Genomic DNA, 19,821 nt, shown 5'->3' with positions numbered 1-19,821 from the left:
GTTGTCGTGTGTTCATTGTCATCTGTTTCTATGTATTTTTTGATTTCCTCTTTGATTTCTTCAGTGATCTCTTGGTTATTCAGTAGCATGTTATTTAGCCTCCATTTGTTTGTATTTTTTTCAGTTTTTTTCTTGTAACTGATATCTAGTCTCATAGCGTTGTGGTCGGAAAAGATACTCGATACAATTTCAATTTTCTTAAATTTACCAAGGCTTGATTTGTGACCCAAGATATGATCTATCCTGGAGAATGTTCCATGAGCACTGAGAAGAAAATGTATTCTGTTGTTTTTGGATGGAATGTCCTATAAATATCAATTAAGTCCATCTTGTTTAATGTGTCATTTAAAGCTTGTGTTTCCTTATTTATTTTCATTTGGATGATCTGTCCATTGGTGAAAGTGGGGTGTTAAAGTCCCCTACTATAATTATGTTACTGTCGATTTCCCCTTTTATGGCTGTTAGCATTTGCCTTATATATTGAGGTGCTCCTATGTTGGGTGCATAAATATTTACAATTGTTATATCTTCTTCTTGGATCGATCACTTGATCATTATGTAGTGTCCTTCTCTGTCTCTTGTAATAGTCTTTATTTTAAAGTCTATTTTGTCTGATATGAGAATTGCTTCTCCAGCTTTCTTTTGATTTCCATTTGCATGGAATATCTTTTTCCATCCCCTCACTTTCAGTCTGTATGTGTCCCTAGGTCAGAAGTGGGTCTCTTGCAGACAGCATATATACGGGTCTTGTTTTTGTATCCATTCAGCCAGTCTGTGTCTTTTGGTTGGAGCATTTAATCCATTTACATTTAAGGTAATTATCAATATGTATGTTCCCATTACCATTTGCTTAATTGTTTTGGGTTTGTTTTTGTAGGTCTTTTCCTTCTCTTGTGTTTCCTGCCTAGAGAAGTTCCTTCAGCATTTTTTGTAAAGCTGGTTTGGTGGTGCTGAATACTCTTAACTTTTGCTTGTCTGTAAAGGTTTTAATTTCTCCATCGAATCTGAATGAGATCTTTGCTGGGTAGAGTAATCTTGGTTGTAGGTTTTTCCCTTTCATCACTTTAAATATGTCCTGCCACTCCCTTCTGGCTTGCAGAGTTTCTGCTGAAAGATCAGCTGTTAAGCTTATGGGGATTCCCTTTATGTTATTTGTTGCTTTTCCCTTGCTGCTTTTAATATTTTTTCTTTGTATTTAATGTTTGATAGTTTGATTAATATGTGTCTTGGCATGTTTCTCCTTGGATTTATCCTGTATGGGACTCTCTGTGCTTCCTGGAGTTGATTGACTATTTCCTTTCCCATGTTAGGGAAGTTTTCAACTATAATCTCTTCAAATATTTTCTCAGTCCCTTTCTTTTTCTCTTCTTCTTCTAGGACCCCTATAATTTGAATGTTTGTGTGCTTAATCTTGTCCCAGAGGTCTCTGAGACTGTCCTCAATTCTTTTCATTCTTTTTTCTTTATTGTGCTCTGCAGTAGTTATTTCCACTATTTTATCTTCCAGGTCACTTATCTGTTCTTCTGCCTCAGTTATTCTGCAATTGATTCCCTCTAGAGAATTTCTAATTTCATTTATTGTGTTGTTCGTCATTGTTTGCTCTTTAGTTCTTCTAGGTCTTTGTTAAATGTTTCTTGTATTTTCTCCATTCTATTTCCAAGATTTTGGATCATCTTTACTATCATTACTCTGAATTTTTTTCAGGTAGACTGCATATTTCCTTTTCATTTGTTTGGTCTAATGGGTTTTTACTTTGCTCCTTCATCTGCTGCGTATTTCTCTGTCTTCTCATTTTGCTTCACTTACTGTGTTTGGGGTCTCCTTTTTGCAGGCTGCAGGTTCGTAGTTCCTGTTGTTTTTGGTGTCTGTCCCCAGTGGGTGAGGTTGGTTCACTGGGTTGTGAGGCTTCCTGGTGGAGGGGACTGGTGCCTGTGTTCTGGTGGATAAGTCTGGATCTTGTCTTTCTGGTGGGCAGGACCACATCCGGTGGTGTGTTTTGAGGTGTCTGTGAACTTATTATGATTTAGGCAGCCTCTCTGCTAATGGGTGGGGTTGTGGTCCTGTCTTTCTAGTTGTTTGGCATGGGGTGTCCAGCACTGTAGCTTGCTGGTCGTTGAGTAGAGCTGGGTCTTAGCGTTGAGATGGAGATCTCTGGGAGAGCTCTTGCCGATTGATATTACGTGGGGCCTGGAGGGCTCTGGTGATCCAATGTCCTGAACTTGGCTCTCCCACCTCAGAGGCTCAGGCCTGACACCTGGCTGGAGCACCAAGACCCTGTCAACCACACGGCTCTTTTGCTAGTTTCTGTCCTTGTTCCACACATATAGGTTTTTTCCTTCATATCATTCAGTCTTGCTAAAGTTTTGGGGTCATCTCGGAGATCAATCTGAGTCCCTGTTAGTGTTGGAGGGCCTCCTGCAGAGGCAAGGGGTGCTTGTGGCTTACTGTGGGGACAAAGATACTGGCAGCAGAAGTTCTGGGAAGTACTCCTTGGTGTGAGCTCTACCAGAGTCCCTCACAACCAATTTTTTTTTTTATATAAATTTATTTATTTTATTTTATTTATTTTTGGCTCGTTGGGTCTTCGTTGCTGTGTGCGGGCTTTCTCTAGTTGCGGCGAGTGGGGGCTACTCTTCGTTGCAGTGCGTGGGCTTCTCATTGCGGTGGCTTCTCTTGTTGCGCAGCACAGGCTCTAGGCACGTGGGCTTCAGTAGTTGTGGCACACGGGCTCAGTAGTTGTGGCTTGCAGGCTCTAGAGCGCAGGCTCAGTAGTTGTGGCGCACGGGCTTAGCTGCTCTGTGGTATGTGGGATCTTCCCGGACCAGGGCTCGAACCCATGTCCCCTGCACTGGCAGGCAGATTCTTAACCACTGCGCCACCAGGGAAGTCCCCCAATTTTTTAAAGAGGCAAAAATTCAATCCTTTAAGTGCATCCAAAACAAGATATAAGTAAAACTAAAGTTAGCTGAGATAAGAGGGGAAAAAACGGCACCCACAATCCAAAACATAAATAGCCCTCAAATCATTTCTATTTCACTTCAGAATGGTATTGCTTTTCATGGATGTTCCTAACAGAGGATTTATTGAATATGTGCAACACGATAATCCACATGAAGAGATTATTGGGCACTAGCTCTTCCTGCAAAGATCAACATCAACCAATAAGTAACTCTAAATCCAGGACTCTGGGATAAAAGGAAGTTAGTTACCTGACAAACCACTTACCTCAACACTCTTACTTGCCATTTGTTATGTCATGCAAAGGAGAAGGCCTAGAAAAGTGAACCACAGGGCATGCCAAGCCTGTGCTCCTTCAACTGGTTCTTTGGCAGAGCCCACCCCTCTGTCTCCTTCCCCTCAGAGGAATGGTGAAATCTGCCGAAAGCAGGCTGCTGAGTCAGCCTCTGGATCGCCAGGTGTGGTTAATCCCTGAAATGCAGGTGTGGGTGTGGGAGGGTGTGTGATAGAATGTTAATCTTTTTTACTTTTCTGTATCTTTTAATTTAATAGAAAACAGAAAGCCTTACAGTAACCCCAGGCTTTAAATTTTCTAGCATTATTATGTACTACCTGAATATTTGCTTTTTTTTATAACAACTTTATTGAGATATAATTCCCATACTATACAATTCACCTGTTTAAATTTATACCTGGATAGCTGAGCACAGTGTCAAAGTATAAAGCATTTAAAAATAACTATTTTAAATAAACTATTTATTTTAAATATTTAAATTATTTATTATTTATTAAAAATAAATAAATAACATTCCTCACATCAGGCTAGGCATCTAGCTTTATTTGGTACCTCATATGCATGTGGATGATGATAAAAGGATTTGGGAGACAAGGGGAATGAACTTCCACTAGCCAAGGATGAGAGAGTTTGAGTAGTGATAAGAATAATAACATATCTTGGGGAGGGGAGAATTAAGATATATTTGTGGCAGTTATCTTCAAGTTTTATTTTTCTTTTAGCAGGTTTTTAAAGAAACTGTCTGCAGATTCCCAGTAATAAAAGTGGAGGTCGACAGGAGAGAAGGCTAACCTCTCCTCCTGCTCTGTAGACCTAGAGCCAGAAAACATAGCTTGGAAAACATTATATTAGGGGGTTATTAGAAGTTGGGTATCGCTGTCAGTAAGCTTCTTAAATAGCATCACATTTTCTTTTTTTTTTTCTTTTCTTTTCTTTTGTTTTTTTTTTTTTTTTTTGGCCACACAGCTTGTGGGATCTTAGTTCCCTGACCAGGGATGGAACCCATGCCCCTGCACTGGAAGCATGGAGTCTTAACCACTGGACCACTAGGGAAGTCCCGAGATGTCTTACTTAAGAACAACAATGAGGGTGGGATGAATTGGGAGATTGGGATTGACATATATACACTATTGATACTATGTATAAAATAGATAACTAATGAGAACCTACTGTATAGCACAGGGAACTCTACTCAGTACTCTGTGGTGACCTAAATGGGAAGGAAATCCAAAAAAGAGGGGACACATGTATACGCATGGCTGATTCACTTTGCTGTACAGTAGAAACTAACACAACATTGTAAAGCAACTATACTCAAATAAAAAAATTTTTTTAATAAAATAAAATAAAATAGTGCTAGGTGGAAAAAAAAAAGAAAAAGAACAACAATGACCATGAATAGGTGGAGATTTCTGCAACTTACTCATCAGACAGCAAATGATCTAGACTAGCACCATCCAAATAGAACTTTCTGCAGTGATGGAAATGCTCTGTATCTGCCCTGTCCAGTATAGCAGCCCTTGGCAACAAGTGGCTTTTAAGTACATGAACTGTGGCAGTGTGACCAAGGTACAGAATTTAAAGTTTTATTTAACCTAATGTAAATGTAAATAGCTATATGTAGCTAGTGGCTACCATATTGGACACTGCAAGTCTAGACCAAAAGCTCTGGTGGGTTTCACACAGTAAGTTAAATTAGCCACTGCAAAAGAAATAAAGACAGATGAGAGTGGCTCAAAGAATGAGAAGGACTTACCATCTCCATCTTCTCCATAGGCCAGAAAAGGAGGTATGGTGATGATGCGCTTTTCTCCCACACACATCCCCAACAGCCCTTTGTCCATTCCAGGAATCAGCCAGCCAATTCCCACATATGTGTCATATGTTTTCATGCGATTGTGACTGAAAACCAATGAGAAAGGGGAAAAGTTCCATACCATGAGGGCATTTCCAATTCATCCTTCAAAAGGTTTTTCTTACCCAAAACTCAGCTACCAATGAACTCATACCCATCCCTGGAGAAAAAGCATGTATACATCTTTGTTCCCAATCACAGAGCAGTTGGGAATAAATCCCTTTTCTGATTTCTCCATGGGCATAAAAAAGCGGATGAGAGAGAAAGAACTAAGGGGCATTTCAATGATACTACCACGAATGGCAGGACTTACCTCGAATCAAACAGTGTCCCATCCAAGAACGTTCCATTGTAGTGGTACCTAACAAAATCAGACACCTGGATGGTCCGAGGGCAACTGGGGGGCTTGACGTAAGTGTGAATCTGAACCTGATCTTCCGAATTCCAAATATCCATCAGAAGTACATCAAAATGAAGCACTGAATCTGGGGGGATCACACCAGCTAGAAAATAAAGAGGGTTCACACTGAGAAGCTGCTGCCTTTTGGGCCAGACAAACACCTAGGATGCTGCCAAGGTGAATGGAAGCCAAAAGGGCTCAAGAGGTCACATACAATTCCAAAATGAGCCACGTTCCCTCCTTCTTTTTTCCAAATGAAAAAAAAATTTTTTTGGCCGCACCATGTGGCTTGCGGGATCTCAGTCCCCTGACCAGGGATTGAACCCAGGCCATGGAAGTGAAAGCCCAGAATCCTAACCACTAGGCCACCAGGGAACTCCCTCCAAATGAAATTTAAAGAAAAGAGAAAAAACACAAAAATTTCCTCTCAGCAAGGATAACATTCAGTACATCTGTGTTAATAACACTTCTTTCATATCTAGAATAAATAAACTTTTAAGATGAAATTTTAGCTGTGTGTGTGTGCTCACAGCTTCTCATTTTCCCTTACCCGAAGCTTCCAAAGACTGTAGTCTGCCTGACTGAAGAGCCTGCAAATGTTATGGTGGTGTCGGCAGATGTGTTTACAAGCACAGAACAAACACTTACAAACTCCTTCACTTCCGTAGGCCAGCTTTGGGGGGATCTTCACAAAACGCCTCTCATTTACACACATCCCGACCAGAGCTTGGTCCATCCCTGCAATCAGTTGTCCTTTTCCCACAAACACGTTGAAAGTGGAGTCTCTGTCATAGCTGAAGACCCAAAAGGTAGGGAGAGAGAAGGAAAAGTATAAATAATCCTTCCCTTAGTGAAACTAACCTGTAAAAATGTACCCATGGACAGAGTGAGGTCACTGCAAAGTAAAAAGCCCACAGAGGAGTTACTGATGCAGGAAATATCTTCATTGGACAGTACTTGCAGGGTTGGAATTTTTTAATTACCTTGAATATTGCCAGCAAATCTAGTCAGATAAGCATCAGCATAACTCTCTCTAGAAAAAAATATATTTTGTTTGTTGTGAAATATCTACCAATTCTTCCATTAAAAAAAAAAATCGTTTACTCCATTTCTATGTGATTGGTACCTAACAGCAACATCACAGATACTCAAGTGCAAATTAACACTAATTTTCTTTTTTTTTCTTTTAAGTCAATAAGTTAAACAGGAAGTGCACTTAAACTCTCTTAACCTCAGTTTCCTCCACTGCAAAATGTGAGTGATGATAATAGCCATCACAAGATCCGTACCATAAAACAATGTGAAAAGTACTCTGAAACCCTAAGGGTTATGCCAATATTACTATACATAATTATTGCAGGTGATAGAAAGTCTGATGTAGTCTTGAAATCACTAATACATGTGTTTTAAAGGCTGACTGGTGATGGCCTTAAGTAGGAAAATAAATATTGGAATCATGGCTATGATCCAAGCTCTCATCCTCTTCCATGTCAAACTTAGCAACAACAAGGGGGTGCCAATTAGGATACTATGCTAGGGGCTTTGGGGGATATAAAAAAGTCCAAGGCATGGACTTTGCCTACAAGTACCTTATATACTGGCAGAGACACCTACAGAGTTTTAGACACTGTGTTTAAGAAAATGACTACAGAGCTTGGTTTATAATAACTAAACACTGGAAATAACTTAGAAGTTCAAGAGTATGGCACTGATTGCATATAAGGCAAGGACATATAATAAAATGCTCTATGGCCATTTAAAAATAACAGATCTCTGCTATAGGGATGTAATGTATAGCATTACTATACATGACTATAGTTAATAATACTGTATAGTGAATATAGTTAATGGTGACTATAGTTAATAATATTGTGTTGCAGGGCTTCCCTGGTGGCACAGTGGTTAAGAATCCGCCTGCCAATGCAGGGGGCACAGGTTCGAGCCCTGGTCCGGGAAGATCCCACATGCTGTGGAGCAACTAAGCCCGTGCGCCACAACTACCGAGCCTGCACTCTAGGGCCCGTAAACCACAACTACTGAGCCCGAGTGCCACAACTACTGAAGCCCGTGCACCTAGAGCCCGTGCTCTGCAACAAGAGATGCCACCGCGATGAGAAGCCTGCACACCACAACGAAGAGTAGCCCCCACTCGCCGCAACTAGAGAAAGCCTGCGCACAGCAACGAAGACCCAACACAGCCAAAAATAAAAATAAATAAATTAATTAATTTTTTAAAATAATAATAAGGGCTTCCCTGGTGGCGGAGTGGTTAGGAATCCGCCTGCCAATGCAGGGGACACGGGTTCATGCCCCGGTCCGGGAAGATCCCACATGCCGCGGAGCAGCTACACCCGTGAGCCACAACTACTGAGCCTGCGCGTCTGGAGCCTGTGCTCCGCAACAAGAGAGGCCGCGACAGTGAGAGGCCCGCGCACCGCGATGAAGAGTGGCCCCCGCTCGCCGCAACTGGAGAAAGCCCTTGCACAGAAACGAAGACCCAACACAGCCAAAAATAAATAAATAAATAAATAAATAAATAAATAAAAAGAAACTAAGATCCAATTTGCTTGTTACCCCCTCAGATACTACTACTACTACTACTAATAATAATAATAATAATATTGTGTTGCATATTCAAAGTTGCCAAGAAAGTAAATCTTAAAAGTTATCATTGGGACTTCCCTGGTGGCACAGTGGTTACGAATCCACCTGCCTAAATTGATACAGCCACTATGGAGAACAGTATGGAGGTTCCTTAAAAAACTAAAAATAGAACTACCATATGACCCAGCAGTCCCACTACTGGGCATATACCCTGAGAAAACCATAATTCAAAAAGAGTCATGTACCACAATGTTCATTGCAGCACTATTTACAATAGCCAGGACATGGAAGCAACCTAAGTGTCCATCGACAGATGAATGGATAAAGAAGATGGGGCACATATATACAATGGAATATTACTGAGCCATAAAAAGCAATGAAATTGAGTTATTTGCAGTGAGGTGGATGGACCTAGAGTCTGTCATACAGAGTGAAGTAAGTCAGAAAGAGAAAAACAAATACCATATGCTAACACATATATATGGAATCTAAAAAAAAAAAGAAAGGTTCTGAAGAACCTAGGGGCAGGACAGGAATAAAGACGCAGACGTAGAGAATGGACTTGAGGACACAGGGAGGGGGAAGGGTAAGCTGGGACGAAGTGAGAGAGTGGCATGGACTTACATACACTACCAAATGTAAAATAGATAGCTAGTGGGAAGCAGCCACATAGCACAGGGAGATCAACTTGGTGCTTTGTGACCACCTAGAGGGGTAGGATAGGGAGGGTGGGAGGGAGGGAGACGCAAGAGGGAAGAGATATGGGGATATATGTATATGTATAGCTGATTCACTTTGTTATAAAGCAGAAACTAACACACCATTGTAAAGCAATTATACTCCAATAAAGATGTTAAAGAAAAAAGAATCCACCTGCTAATGCAGGGGATACGGGTTTGAGACCTGGCTGGGGAAGATCCCACATGCCGCAGAGCAACAAAGCCCGTGCGCCACAACTACTGAGCCTGTGCTTTAGAGCCTGTGAGCCACAACTACTGAAGCCCACGTGCCTAGAGCCTGTCCTCCACAGCAAGAGAAGCCACCACAATGAGAAGCCCGCGAACCACAACGAAAAGTAGCCCCCGCTCGCCACAACTAGAGAAAGCCCGCATGCAGCAGTGAAGACCCAACACAGCCAAAAAAAAAAAAAGTTACCATCACAAGAAAAAAATTTTTTGTAACTATGCATGGTGATGGGTGTTAACTACACTTATTGTGGTGATCATTTTGCAATATATACAAATATCAAATCATTATGTTGTATACCTAAAGCTAATATAATACTATATGTCAATTATACCTCAATAAAAAAAAAATTTTAACATTTCTATTCATTGGCATAGAAGGACATACACATGAAGAGAAAAGTGTAGGTTACAGAGCCACATATAAAATAATCCCATTTTGAATTTACATATACAGATGCATGTGAAAAATCCACAAGGTGACACGTGAAAATATTACCAATAGTAATCTATGGGTAGGAGATTTCAGGTGACGATTTGTCTTCTCTTTAATTATCTCTTAATTTCAAAATGATCATGGAATACATGTTCACAGGTTTCACTTCATGGATTCGACCAACTGGAAATTGAAACTATTTTTGCAAATTTCAGATAGTTCCAAAAAGCAAAAACCTGAATTTGCTGAACACTGGCAACTATTTACATAGCATTTACATTGTATTCGGTATCAGAAGTAATCTAGAGATGATTTAAAGTATACAGGAGGATGTGCCTTGGTTATATGCAAATACTACACCGTTTTCTATAAGGGACTTGAGTATCTGAAGATTTTGGTATCCAAAGGGGTCCTGGAACCAATGCCCCATGGATATCGAGAGACGACTGTACTTGTGTAATAAAATGTTAAGGGCTGTTGGAATTTACCTGCCCTTCACTTGGTAAATTACTTCTACATTTTCCTCATTTTCCTTAATGAACAGCTTGGGAGAGCAGCACAGTCTACCTAACCACCCGTCAGGTCATCTTCCTCAGACCTGCCCTCTCCTTCCCTTTCTCCTCCTAGTTTTACAGTCCGTTTCACAGCCTTCCTTTCTCCAAGGTCGGTGAACAGAAAGCAAATGTCCAAGTTCTGGCTGACAAGCCAGAGAACAAAAGCACATCATCAGCTTTGTGCCAAAGTTGGCTCTAGCCTCCACCCTCTGTCTCCGGGGGACGGAAACCCAACTTGGGGAATGCCAGCTCTTCAGTTTCACTTGGCTGGGGCTTTGCCACACCCTGAACCATCATCAAACTGGAGGATTTATGGACCAGAATTCAGGCTTCGAAGACTTCCCAGGCACGGAACTTTATATTTTTCATCCACAGAACCCAAATTTAACGGGAGTTTTTAATAATAACTACTATTTAGAGAGCATTTATTATGTGTCAGGCACAGGGGTAACCTAAGCTTTTCTATACGCTACCTCATTTAATCCTCATACAACACCTGAAGGTAAGTGCTGATACTCAGGCTCCTGGGAGGTGAAAAAATTTCCCAAGCTCACAAAGTTAGCCAAGTGGGAAAGAAAGCTAGAACCCAGGACTATCTGACTCTTACCCTCCACGCACAGGGCCTCCCTAGATGATGTATAAAAACTGGTATGGCCTCGCAACATTAATTTATTCATTTGATGACTGCCTAAGCAACACGCTAAAAACAAAAAACACCTTTCCAAAAGAAAATGTATAATTTACATACATGAGAAACTAACAAGCAAGGCCAGTTTTGTCTACAGCTAAAAACTCTGACCATCTGGAAAAATAAAGTTGTTCTCAGCAAGTCTGTGCTGATCAGTACAACTGGAACAAATTCATACGCAGGGTCCAGCCAGAAGCTGGTCATGAAAATTATTTCTGCAAGTGCTGGAATTAGCCCTTATTCAGCCTGTCCCAGTATCGGGCTGATTTGCAGATGTCCCAATCGAGGTCCTGCAGGAAAGAGATGACAGGCACAAACTAGGCAGCTCCAGGACACTTTAATAAAGGGGCTGTGTGCAGGGTGCAGAGAAACAATTAAGGGATAATGCAGTACCTCTGGAGACAAGAAGGGAGTGCTGTTGTCACACCCAGACCTGAAGGATCCAGGAATAGAGAGGGAGCTCAGAGCACCTGACAGAAGCTAAGCTAGGACCTTTGGTCTAGGGACACAGCCCATGTGATGACTCTGTAGGCAGGAAGCCAGAGGAATAAATATCTCCACCTCACTCTCCTCCCTCCCTCTGATCTCCTGCTGATGCCCCATTGGCTGAACCCAACCACAAGCCGGACTACAGGGGGTCACTGATATAACCCATACTATGCACAGGTAGTCCATATAGGTCAACCTCCCAGAGCAAAAAGCAAGTGGAACAAGGGTAGAGTGGACCTAGAAAGGCAAATGGAAATTATCCAGCACATCCAACACCCCCTCTCCTCTCCACCAGCTTATTTTTTCTCCCCTGCTCATTCACTGCTGTAGACCCTTTGATTGCTGCCCCTGACACTTCTACCTTCCTCTGCCCCAAGCGGGGTATGGGAGGTGGCTGCAGCACCCTCCAATGATGCTCTTCCAGCTGATCAGCTCAAGGACCACTACGACAGGAGACATCACGTAACACCCATCATATTCAACTCACTCAAATTCAACTCACTCATCTGCTACAAACAAGCATACACTGTCTTGCGCTTATTCCTCAAGATAGGTAACTACCCCTGTGGCTGCGTTCTTAAAGCATAAATACTGTGGCTCTACTTCTAAATGCAGGTTGCAACCTGCAGTGAGGATGAACTTTAAAAAGAACATACGGCAAACTGAACACGCCCCCTTCTCTAGAGCCCCCAAAGCCCATTCCTAGCCAAGCTCCTAAACTCTTTTTTTAAAAAGGACTGAGAAAACCGGAGTGGAGACCCTTGCTGTCAAGAGATGGCAACATTTTGGAAGATGGAAAGGGAACGGAGGGACAGAAACTGACCTAGAAGGGAAGAAACAGAATCTAGGTGTATGCAAAAGGGGATCTGGTCAAGGGTGGACGCCGTGTGCCTCCTAGAGCCTGCGGAGGCCGCAGGGCAGAAGGAAACCTGGAGCATCAAAGTCCAAATTCAGAGCAGCTACACCTCATGCCGGAGCCGCTTCCCCACTCTTAGCAGCTTGGTAACTATAATTTTAAGCTTTATGGAATTATTTAACTGCTTTTAAAACTCCGTGCATCTGTATTGCTTTAAAAATTAAATTAATTTTAAAACATTTTGCCAAAAATTGACATGCATGTATACTACTTGTTGCTGAGATTATTCTGATCTCAGAGCCAGAAATGAAGTTAAAATGGCCATTACAAAGGGAAGAGAGAATGGCCCTATGGTTAGCAGAGCTGAAGCCCTGATCAACTATGAAAGGAAAAGACAGCTTGCTCTAAATGCCAATTTTAGATTCAGTTTAGACAAATAATAACCAAATACATTACTCCCCCTTGCACCTTTATTGAGGTATAATGGACAAATAAAAAGTGCGTATATTTAAGGTGTATAACTTGATGTTTTGATACATCGTGAAATAATTGTCACAATCAAGCTAATTAACATATCCATCACCTCACATAGTTACCATTTTCTTTTTCTTTTTGTAGTAAGGACACTTAAGAATTACATTCTTAGCAAATGTCAAGTACACAATACAGTATTATTAACTATATTCACACTGCTGTACATTAGACTGAATAAATTTCTTTTGAACATTAAAAAGACTGCCATATTTTGAGAATTCATAACAGAAGGGAAGCAAGTTAATAAAGAGCCAGTCGATTGGGCATGGGAACCGCCTTCTGGTGTCTCAAAGTTGGTCAGATGGCTGGCTTACATGGGACGTGCTTGACATGAGGACTGTGGTCCTTGCCAAAGCCCTTGGTGAATGAGACTAGAACATTCATGAAATGCACAAAAGCAGAAACTCACCTCCTAGCTGGAATGCCTAGCCCTGGGATGACACAGCTGAGATTCAACACACTCCCCAGGCTGAATTCCACTGCTGAGCTTGGGCCCAACTCAAGGGAGGGAGGCCAAGTCTGATGTTTCTGCCTCCCATCTCCCTCCCCACACCTCTTGCTCCCAAAGGTGACTCTGGGCTACCCAGACCCTTTGCCCAAGAGTATCTTCCTCAAACAACCACCTCTACCAGCAGCTAATGAGCCCTGGCAGGGGGGAAAGGCAAGCCATTAATGATCTGGCAGACTACCTGTCTGCTACCCAGATGGAAAAATGAGAGGAAGAGAGAGAAGGTGAGGGAGAAAAGAGGAGCGAGTAGGAGTGCCGAGGAAGGAAAGGAGAGAACGCATCTATTCACACCTCCACGGAGGGTCAGACCCTGACATGCAAGCGGCTGGCTTGGATGGTCTTTGGTGCATTAAAATATCATTAAAAGAAAAGTTTTGCAAAGGAAAGTAAAATCGTTACATTGCTATTGTGGATTTCTGCTTTTAAGCAACTGCACAAGTTAAAATGTCAGCTCTCTATAAATAATTCTTATTTTACACAAGTTCTCAGCCCAGCAAAATATAGCCAACTTAAATAATCAGTATGAATGTATAGTTATTTGCAATGACCCACAAATGAAAATTAAAAGCAATGCCATTAATGCAGTGGTTAAGAATCTGCCTGCCAATGCAGGGGACATGGGTTCGATCCCTGGTCTGGGAAGATCCCCCATGCCACAGAGCAACTAAGCCCGTGCGCCACAACTACTGAAGCCCGCGCTCTAGAGCCCGCGAGCCACAACTACCGAGCCCGCGTGCCACAACTACTGAAGCCCATGTGCCTAGAGCCCATGCTCCACAACAAGAGAAGCCACCGCAAATGAGAAGCCCGCTCACCGCAACCAAGAGTAGCCCCCACTCGCCGCAACTTGAGAAAGCCTGCGCACAGCAACGAAAATCAAACGCAGCCAAAAATAAATAAATAAAAATCAATCAGTAAATAAATATTAAAAGAAAAAAACAAACAGTGCCATTAAGTCTTCAAAGGGGGCATTAGGTTGGCCTGCCAATAAAAGAATAACTTTTCCTAAAGTTAGCAGAACTGCACTCACTGGGCAGCTTCTCCTTCTTTACATGGCTTTTCTGTAGGAAGGCTTACCATGCAGATCAACAATTTAAATGCTTCCCGCCTAAGTGAGCAAGTCCTGACCTGAGGCTCTCTGCCGCCACTTAACCCTTCCGGTCCACCCTGACACTGTCCGAGGTACTGCCCAGCCCACCGGCTCTCTGAGATCCAGTCCTGCAGAAGGGATGAGCCTTAACACCTTTCCACTTAACACGAGACTTAACACCCACGTGGTGGGGGGGGGGGTGCCGGGAACCTGACGCAAATGGGACCAATCAAATGGGAGAGATCCTGGGAATGTGGAATTGAGACAGAATCCAGTGAGTCAGCGTTACTGGACCCAAGAGGTCACGTATGTGGCATGGAAAGCCTGCTGGAGCTCTCTTTCAGGGAAGGGGAAAATGCGGCCCCTCTGCAATCCCTCAGAGAGATCCAGAAAGTCACCTCCATTCACGATTCTGGATCCTCAGAAGGAATTGGAGATCCTTCCAATAAATTCCCTTCCTTTCTTCTTAAGCCAGCTGGAATGGGTTTCTGGGTCCTCCCTCTACCCTGGCTTGAGGGTAGGGATTTTTTTGAATAGACTTTGGTTTTTTTAGAGCAGTTTTGAGTTCACAAAAAAATGGAACAGAAGATACAGAGATTTCCCACACACCCCCTGCCGCCACCCCGCCACCCCACACACACACAGCCTCCTCCATTATCAGCAGAGTGCATCACCAGAGGGGTACATTTGTTATAATCAGTGACATGTCATTACCACCAAAAGTCCATAGTTTACATCAGGGTTCACTCTTTTTTTTTTTTAAGTTTATTTATTTTATTTTGGCCGCACGGCACGTGGGACCTTAGTTCCCCAACCGGAAATCAAACCCGCGCCCCCTGCACTGGAAGCGTGGAGTCTTAACCACTGGACCGCAGGGAAGTCCCCCATCAGGGTTCACACTTGGTGATGTACATTCTATGGGTTTGGACAAAGGTAAAATAACATGTATCCACCATCAGAGTATCATACAAAATAGTTTTACCTGAGGGCAGGGATTTTTGTCTGTTTTATCTCTGCTACATCCCAACAACTAGAATAGTAGGTATTCAATAAATATTTGTTGAATGAATGAATATGTAAAATGAAGTTGACCTCTGTTATGAGTCTATGATTCTTTTAGAGCAATGGTTCTCAAAATGTGGTCCTAGACCACAGCATCAGCATCACCCGGGAACTTGTTAGATATACAAATTCTCAGGCCCCATCCCAGACCTACCTAATCAGGAACTGTGTATAATAAGCTTCAGGTGATTCTGATGCGTGTACAGTTTGAACGCCACTGGGTCTGAGCATTTACAACTCTATATACCCAACAGGGCATGTAGTGGTCACACAGTAATATTTATTGAATGTAGAGACCTTAAAGGTCTGCAGACAGGCCTGAGACTGTGCATGAACTGACCAAGATGCCGGTTTTGCCTGCTAAAGATAACAGGAACATGTTAAACTTCAGTCCCTTACTACTAGGAATGCTATGGAACTCCTCAAAAGCTGAATCAAGAGTGGTGGACAAGGAGTTTCCAAGGATGAGAGAGTGAGAGCAGGAACCCCCCACAGAAACCTGCAGGCGGGAAGCTGCTGTCTTCTCCTTAGATCTGTAGCAGCAGCCACAGAGCACATTAACAAGGCCACGGAGGCTCCAAAATAAAATGAAACCACGTCCAAGCCAGTGACCAAGGGCTGAAGGGCTGGGCCTCCTGGCAACTGCAAATGCCCATAAGCTGAAAAGATACCAACTGCCCCCAAGCGCCAGGCACAGATGCAGGAAGAATGCTCTGTGGAAAGAAAGGCCCTTTGTGGTTTATGACTCTGGTCACAGCGACAGCTATCATTTTCTTCTGGGCAAAACCTCCAGATCAACAGCCAAAGCCCAAAGCATGCGGATTTCTCCTTCCCTAAGCTCTTTGTGCAGGAAGAGCAAAGTAACGCCCTAATACTTCATAAATTCCCAAAGGAATAGAGGCCCTAGAAGGAAACTCACATTAATGAATCACCTACTGTGTACCCTGCTCCTACCATTCCATTGTCCACACTGCAGCCAAAGGGACCTTTGTAAAATGCAAATCTGATCCCTCACGCCCCTGATTAACTCTTCAATGGCTTCCCATTGTCCCTCGAAAAGACCAAACTCCACAGCCAGGCAGAGGAGAGCTCTCAAAAGCTGGCCCTGTCTTTCTCTCTGGCCTCCCTTCACCTCCTCTTTTACCCCCTCTGTCACTCCTCTACTCCCACTCCAAGCTCAGGCTATTTTGAACAGCTTTCACATGCCCTCACTTCCAGGCCTCACATATGCTCTTCTCTCTACCAGTCACACCCTTTCTTCCGACCCCTACTCCTCAGCACTCACCCCTCAGCTCCTCCTGGTAAATTTTAATCTTCCTCAGGCTTTATTCCTGCTATCCCAGAGCTCCATCTTGACCACCCCTCCCCCTCCCCGACCCCTACACACACACACACACACACACACACACACACACACACACGACATATAGTTAAGCCCTCTGGGTGCTTCCAAAGCTCCTTGCCGTTCTTCCATCATATACGTGGTGGACTACAGATCATAAACTTTAGACTCTGGCACTAAACTGCCTAGATTCAAAGACCCACTCCACCACTTAGTAGTTAAGTAGTTAAACTACTTGGTAGTTTATTCCACCTTGGGTAAATTACTTGAACTTCCTGAGCCTCAGTTTCTTCGTTCGTAATGAGATACCTCCCTCACTGTACTGTGAGGTTAAAAGAATTCATTTTAGTTCATATATGTAAAGGCACATGGTAAGAACTATGTGTGAACTCTATGTGAGAGACAGAAGTGTGTGCTATTATTCTTTCTGTACTTATCACACTATATAATTGTCTGGACTATAAGTGAAAGGGCAGGGAGGGGATACCATCTTCAGGGGCAGACACTGCATACACATTTGCTGAATGGATGGTAGCTCCTCTGTTTTCTTTCCACTGTCCCACACTGCCTCACAGTGACTGCCATCCTAGAGGGTAGAAAGTATTAGACAATTTGTTCCAATGGGAATTATTAACATCAGCACAAGCAGGAAATTCTTACCTATTTTTTAATTAATGAAGCAAATTTAAAAAGATACACAAGTGGCCAATAAACTCATGAAAAGATGTTCAGCATCTTTAGCCATTAGGGAAACATGAATCAAAACCGCAAGGACGTGACTTCCCTGGTGGCGCAGTGGTTGGGAATCTGCCTGCCAGTGCAGGGGACGTCAGTTCAATCCGTGGTCCAGGAAGATCCCACGTGCCACGGAGCAACTAAGCCCATGCGCCACAACTACTGAGCCTGTGCTCTAGAGCCCGCGAGCCACAACTACTGAGCCCGCATGCCACAACTACTGAAGCCTGTGGCCTAGAGCCCGTGCTCCGCAACAAGAGAAGCCACCGCAACGAGAAGCCCGTGCACCACAACGAAGAGTAGCCCGCACTCACTGCAACTAGAGAAAGCCTGTGCACAGCAACGAAGACCCAACACAGCCAAAAATAAATTTCTTTTTCAAAAAAAGAAATGAAAACACATATCCACAGAAAACCTTGTACATGAATGTTCATAACATCATTATTCATAACGAAAAAGTGTAAACAACTCAAATGTCCATCAACTAATGAATAAACAAAGTACAGTATGGAATATTATACAGCCATAAAAAGGAATGAAGTACTGATACATGCTACAACATGATGAACCTTGAAAACATTATGCTAAATGAAAGAAGCCAGACATAAAGCCTGCAAATTGCATGATTCCAAAAAGAGACAGAAAGTAGATTAGTGGTTACCTAGAGCTGGAGGGGAAGGGAGTGACTGCTAATGGATCCAGCATTTCTTTTTTGGAACAATGAAAATGTTCTAGAATTAGAGACTTGTGGTGATTGCACAACTCTGTGAATATACTAAAAAGTAATGAATTGTATGCTTTAAACAGGTGAATTGTATGGAATGTGAATTATATCTCAATAAAGCTGTTTTTTTTTTTTAAATGAAGCAACTGAAACAATAGTGAGAATGACAATTTCTCAGCACTTGCTATGTGCCATGTGGCATACTAACCAGCTTTTTTATATTCACTCATTGTCTGGAATTTCAAAAAAGGCAAGAGAGGCTAAGAGTACTTTTTAAAAGTTAACTTCAGTAATGAGCCTAGCCCAGCCTCGAACACAAAACAGATGCTCAACAAACATTTCTCTTTACTTAGTCTGGCGATTCACTTAAGAGATTATAGGGCACAGACCTAGGATTATAACAAAGTCTTCGGAAGGAGAGCAGCCTGGAGCTGGAGGAGAAGAGGCCTTGTCAACGCTAAAGCTAAACTGGAGAGAAGCTGGGAGAGGTGTTGTAATCTTGGGGCAGAGTTTAGGGCTGAAACTGTGGACACGGTGCACGGCCCCGTGGCAAAGCTGAGTGACTTGCTCTGGACTACCTCCTGCCCAGGGAGTTTTTGGTAAGGCAGTAAAGGGAGGGCAGTAGTTAACAGGCACAATCCTGGACTTGGATTGTCTGGGTTTCAAAATGATTCCGCTTACACAAGCTTCTTAGCCTCAATGGTCTCAAGTTACCTCACTGGCAAAATGAGGGTAATGATAGTACCTACCTCAGAGAATTGTTAAGAATTAAATGAGTTCGTTATATGGAAGGCACTTAGAACTACCCTGGCACACTGTAATAGCTCCATATATGTTAGCGACTGCTATCATCACCTTCGAGAGGCATGTCTGACTAGACACTCAAGGGCCTTGCCGGAAGGAGCAGTAAAGGGAGACCGGCAGGCGGACACCAACATTTGCTCTTGGTGTCAGCTCGCGGGCTGATGACTTTACACCCACTTCGCCTGTGTTCATGCGCAGAGTGGAGATGGAGGGCGTGATCTGCCCCGACCCAGCTGCTGCGCAAGGTCCTATCAAGATTCCCGCTGACCAGGGAAGCAAAAGGGCCGGGAAACTCGCGGCACCCCACCCCACTCCCACCCCCCAGCACTCCAGGCTGAAGGGATGAAGGGTCTGGGAAGCTTTGGGGTGGGAAGAGGGAGAGGGAGGAGCGCGGGGCGGAGCTGGGGGAGGTCCGTCGGGAGGGAAAGGCCTGTCCGGAGACAGGGAAGCTGGAGAGTGGGCGCTGCAGCCTCGGAGGTCGGGCCGGCACGCCGGGCGAGGTACCTGGAGTCGAACTTCTGGCCGTCTGGGAACGTTCCCACGTAGTGGTAGCGCACGAAGTCGCCGCTGCGCACGGTGCGGGGACACTCGTCGGGCACGAAGCGCCGCTCGATCTGCAGCTCCGTGTCGGAGCCCAGCCCCAGGCCCGCCACGGGCGCCGCCTGCCCGGTCACCCAGAGCAGCAGCAGGAGCAGCGGCGGCGGCGGGGGCCGCCAACCCCGGGCTCTGATCGCCATCGCGGGCAGAGAGGAAAGGAGGGGGCGCGGCGCGGAGCTGGCGAGGCTCGCGGAGCTCGGGCGGCGCGGGTCGGGCCTGGGCGCGCGGCGGCGTTTGCAAACGTGGAAAAGACTCCCGGCCCTCCCCGGGCAGCAGCAACCACCCCCCTCTCTCCCGCCCCCCGCCCCCAGGCCACATCCGACGG

General features: G+C 43.9%; 1 protein-coding gene across 1 annotated transcript in view; it reads right to left on the bottom strand.

The window, feature by feature from the left end:
- Positions 1–19,791, bottom strand: part of FKBP9 (FKBP prolyl isomerase 9) — a 47,881-nt gene extending 28,090 nt beyond the window's left edge. Inside the window, exons 1-4 of the mRNA XM_061198651.1 lie at positions 19,404–19,791; positions 6,157–6,302; positions 5,422–5,611; positions 5,010–5,155 (exon numbers count right to left, since the gene is read on the bottom strand). Of these exons, the coding sequence (XP_061054634.1) occupies positions 5,010–5,155; positions 5,422–5,611; positions 6,157–6,302; positions 19,404–19,636 (715 nt within the window). The 5' untranslated portion in view covers positions 19,637–19,791. The remainder of the gene's footprint in view (positions 1–5,009; positions 5,156–5,421; positions 5,612–6,156; positions 6,303–19,403) is intronic.
- Positions 19,792–19,821: the final 30 nt, after the last annotated feature.

Source organism: Eubalaena glacialis, chromosome 8, assembly GCF_028564815.1.
Source record: "Eubalaena glacialis isolate mEubGla1 chromosome 8, mEubGla1.1.hap2.+ XY, whole genome shotgun sequence".
NCBI classification, from domain to species: Eukaryota; Metazoa; Chordata; class Mammalia; order Artiodactyla; family Balaenidae; genus Eubalaena; species Eubalaena glacialis.
The sequence above is the reverse complement of the archived record's forward strand: the minus strand, read 5'-3'. Positions and strand labels throughout refer to the sequence as shown.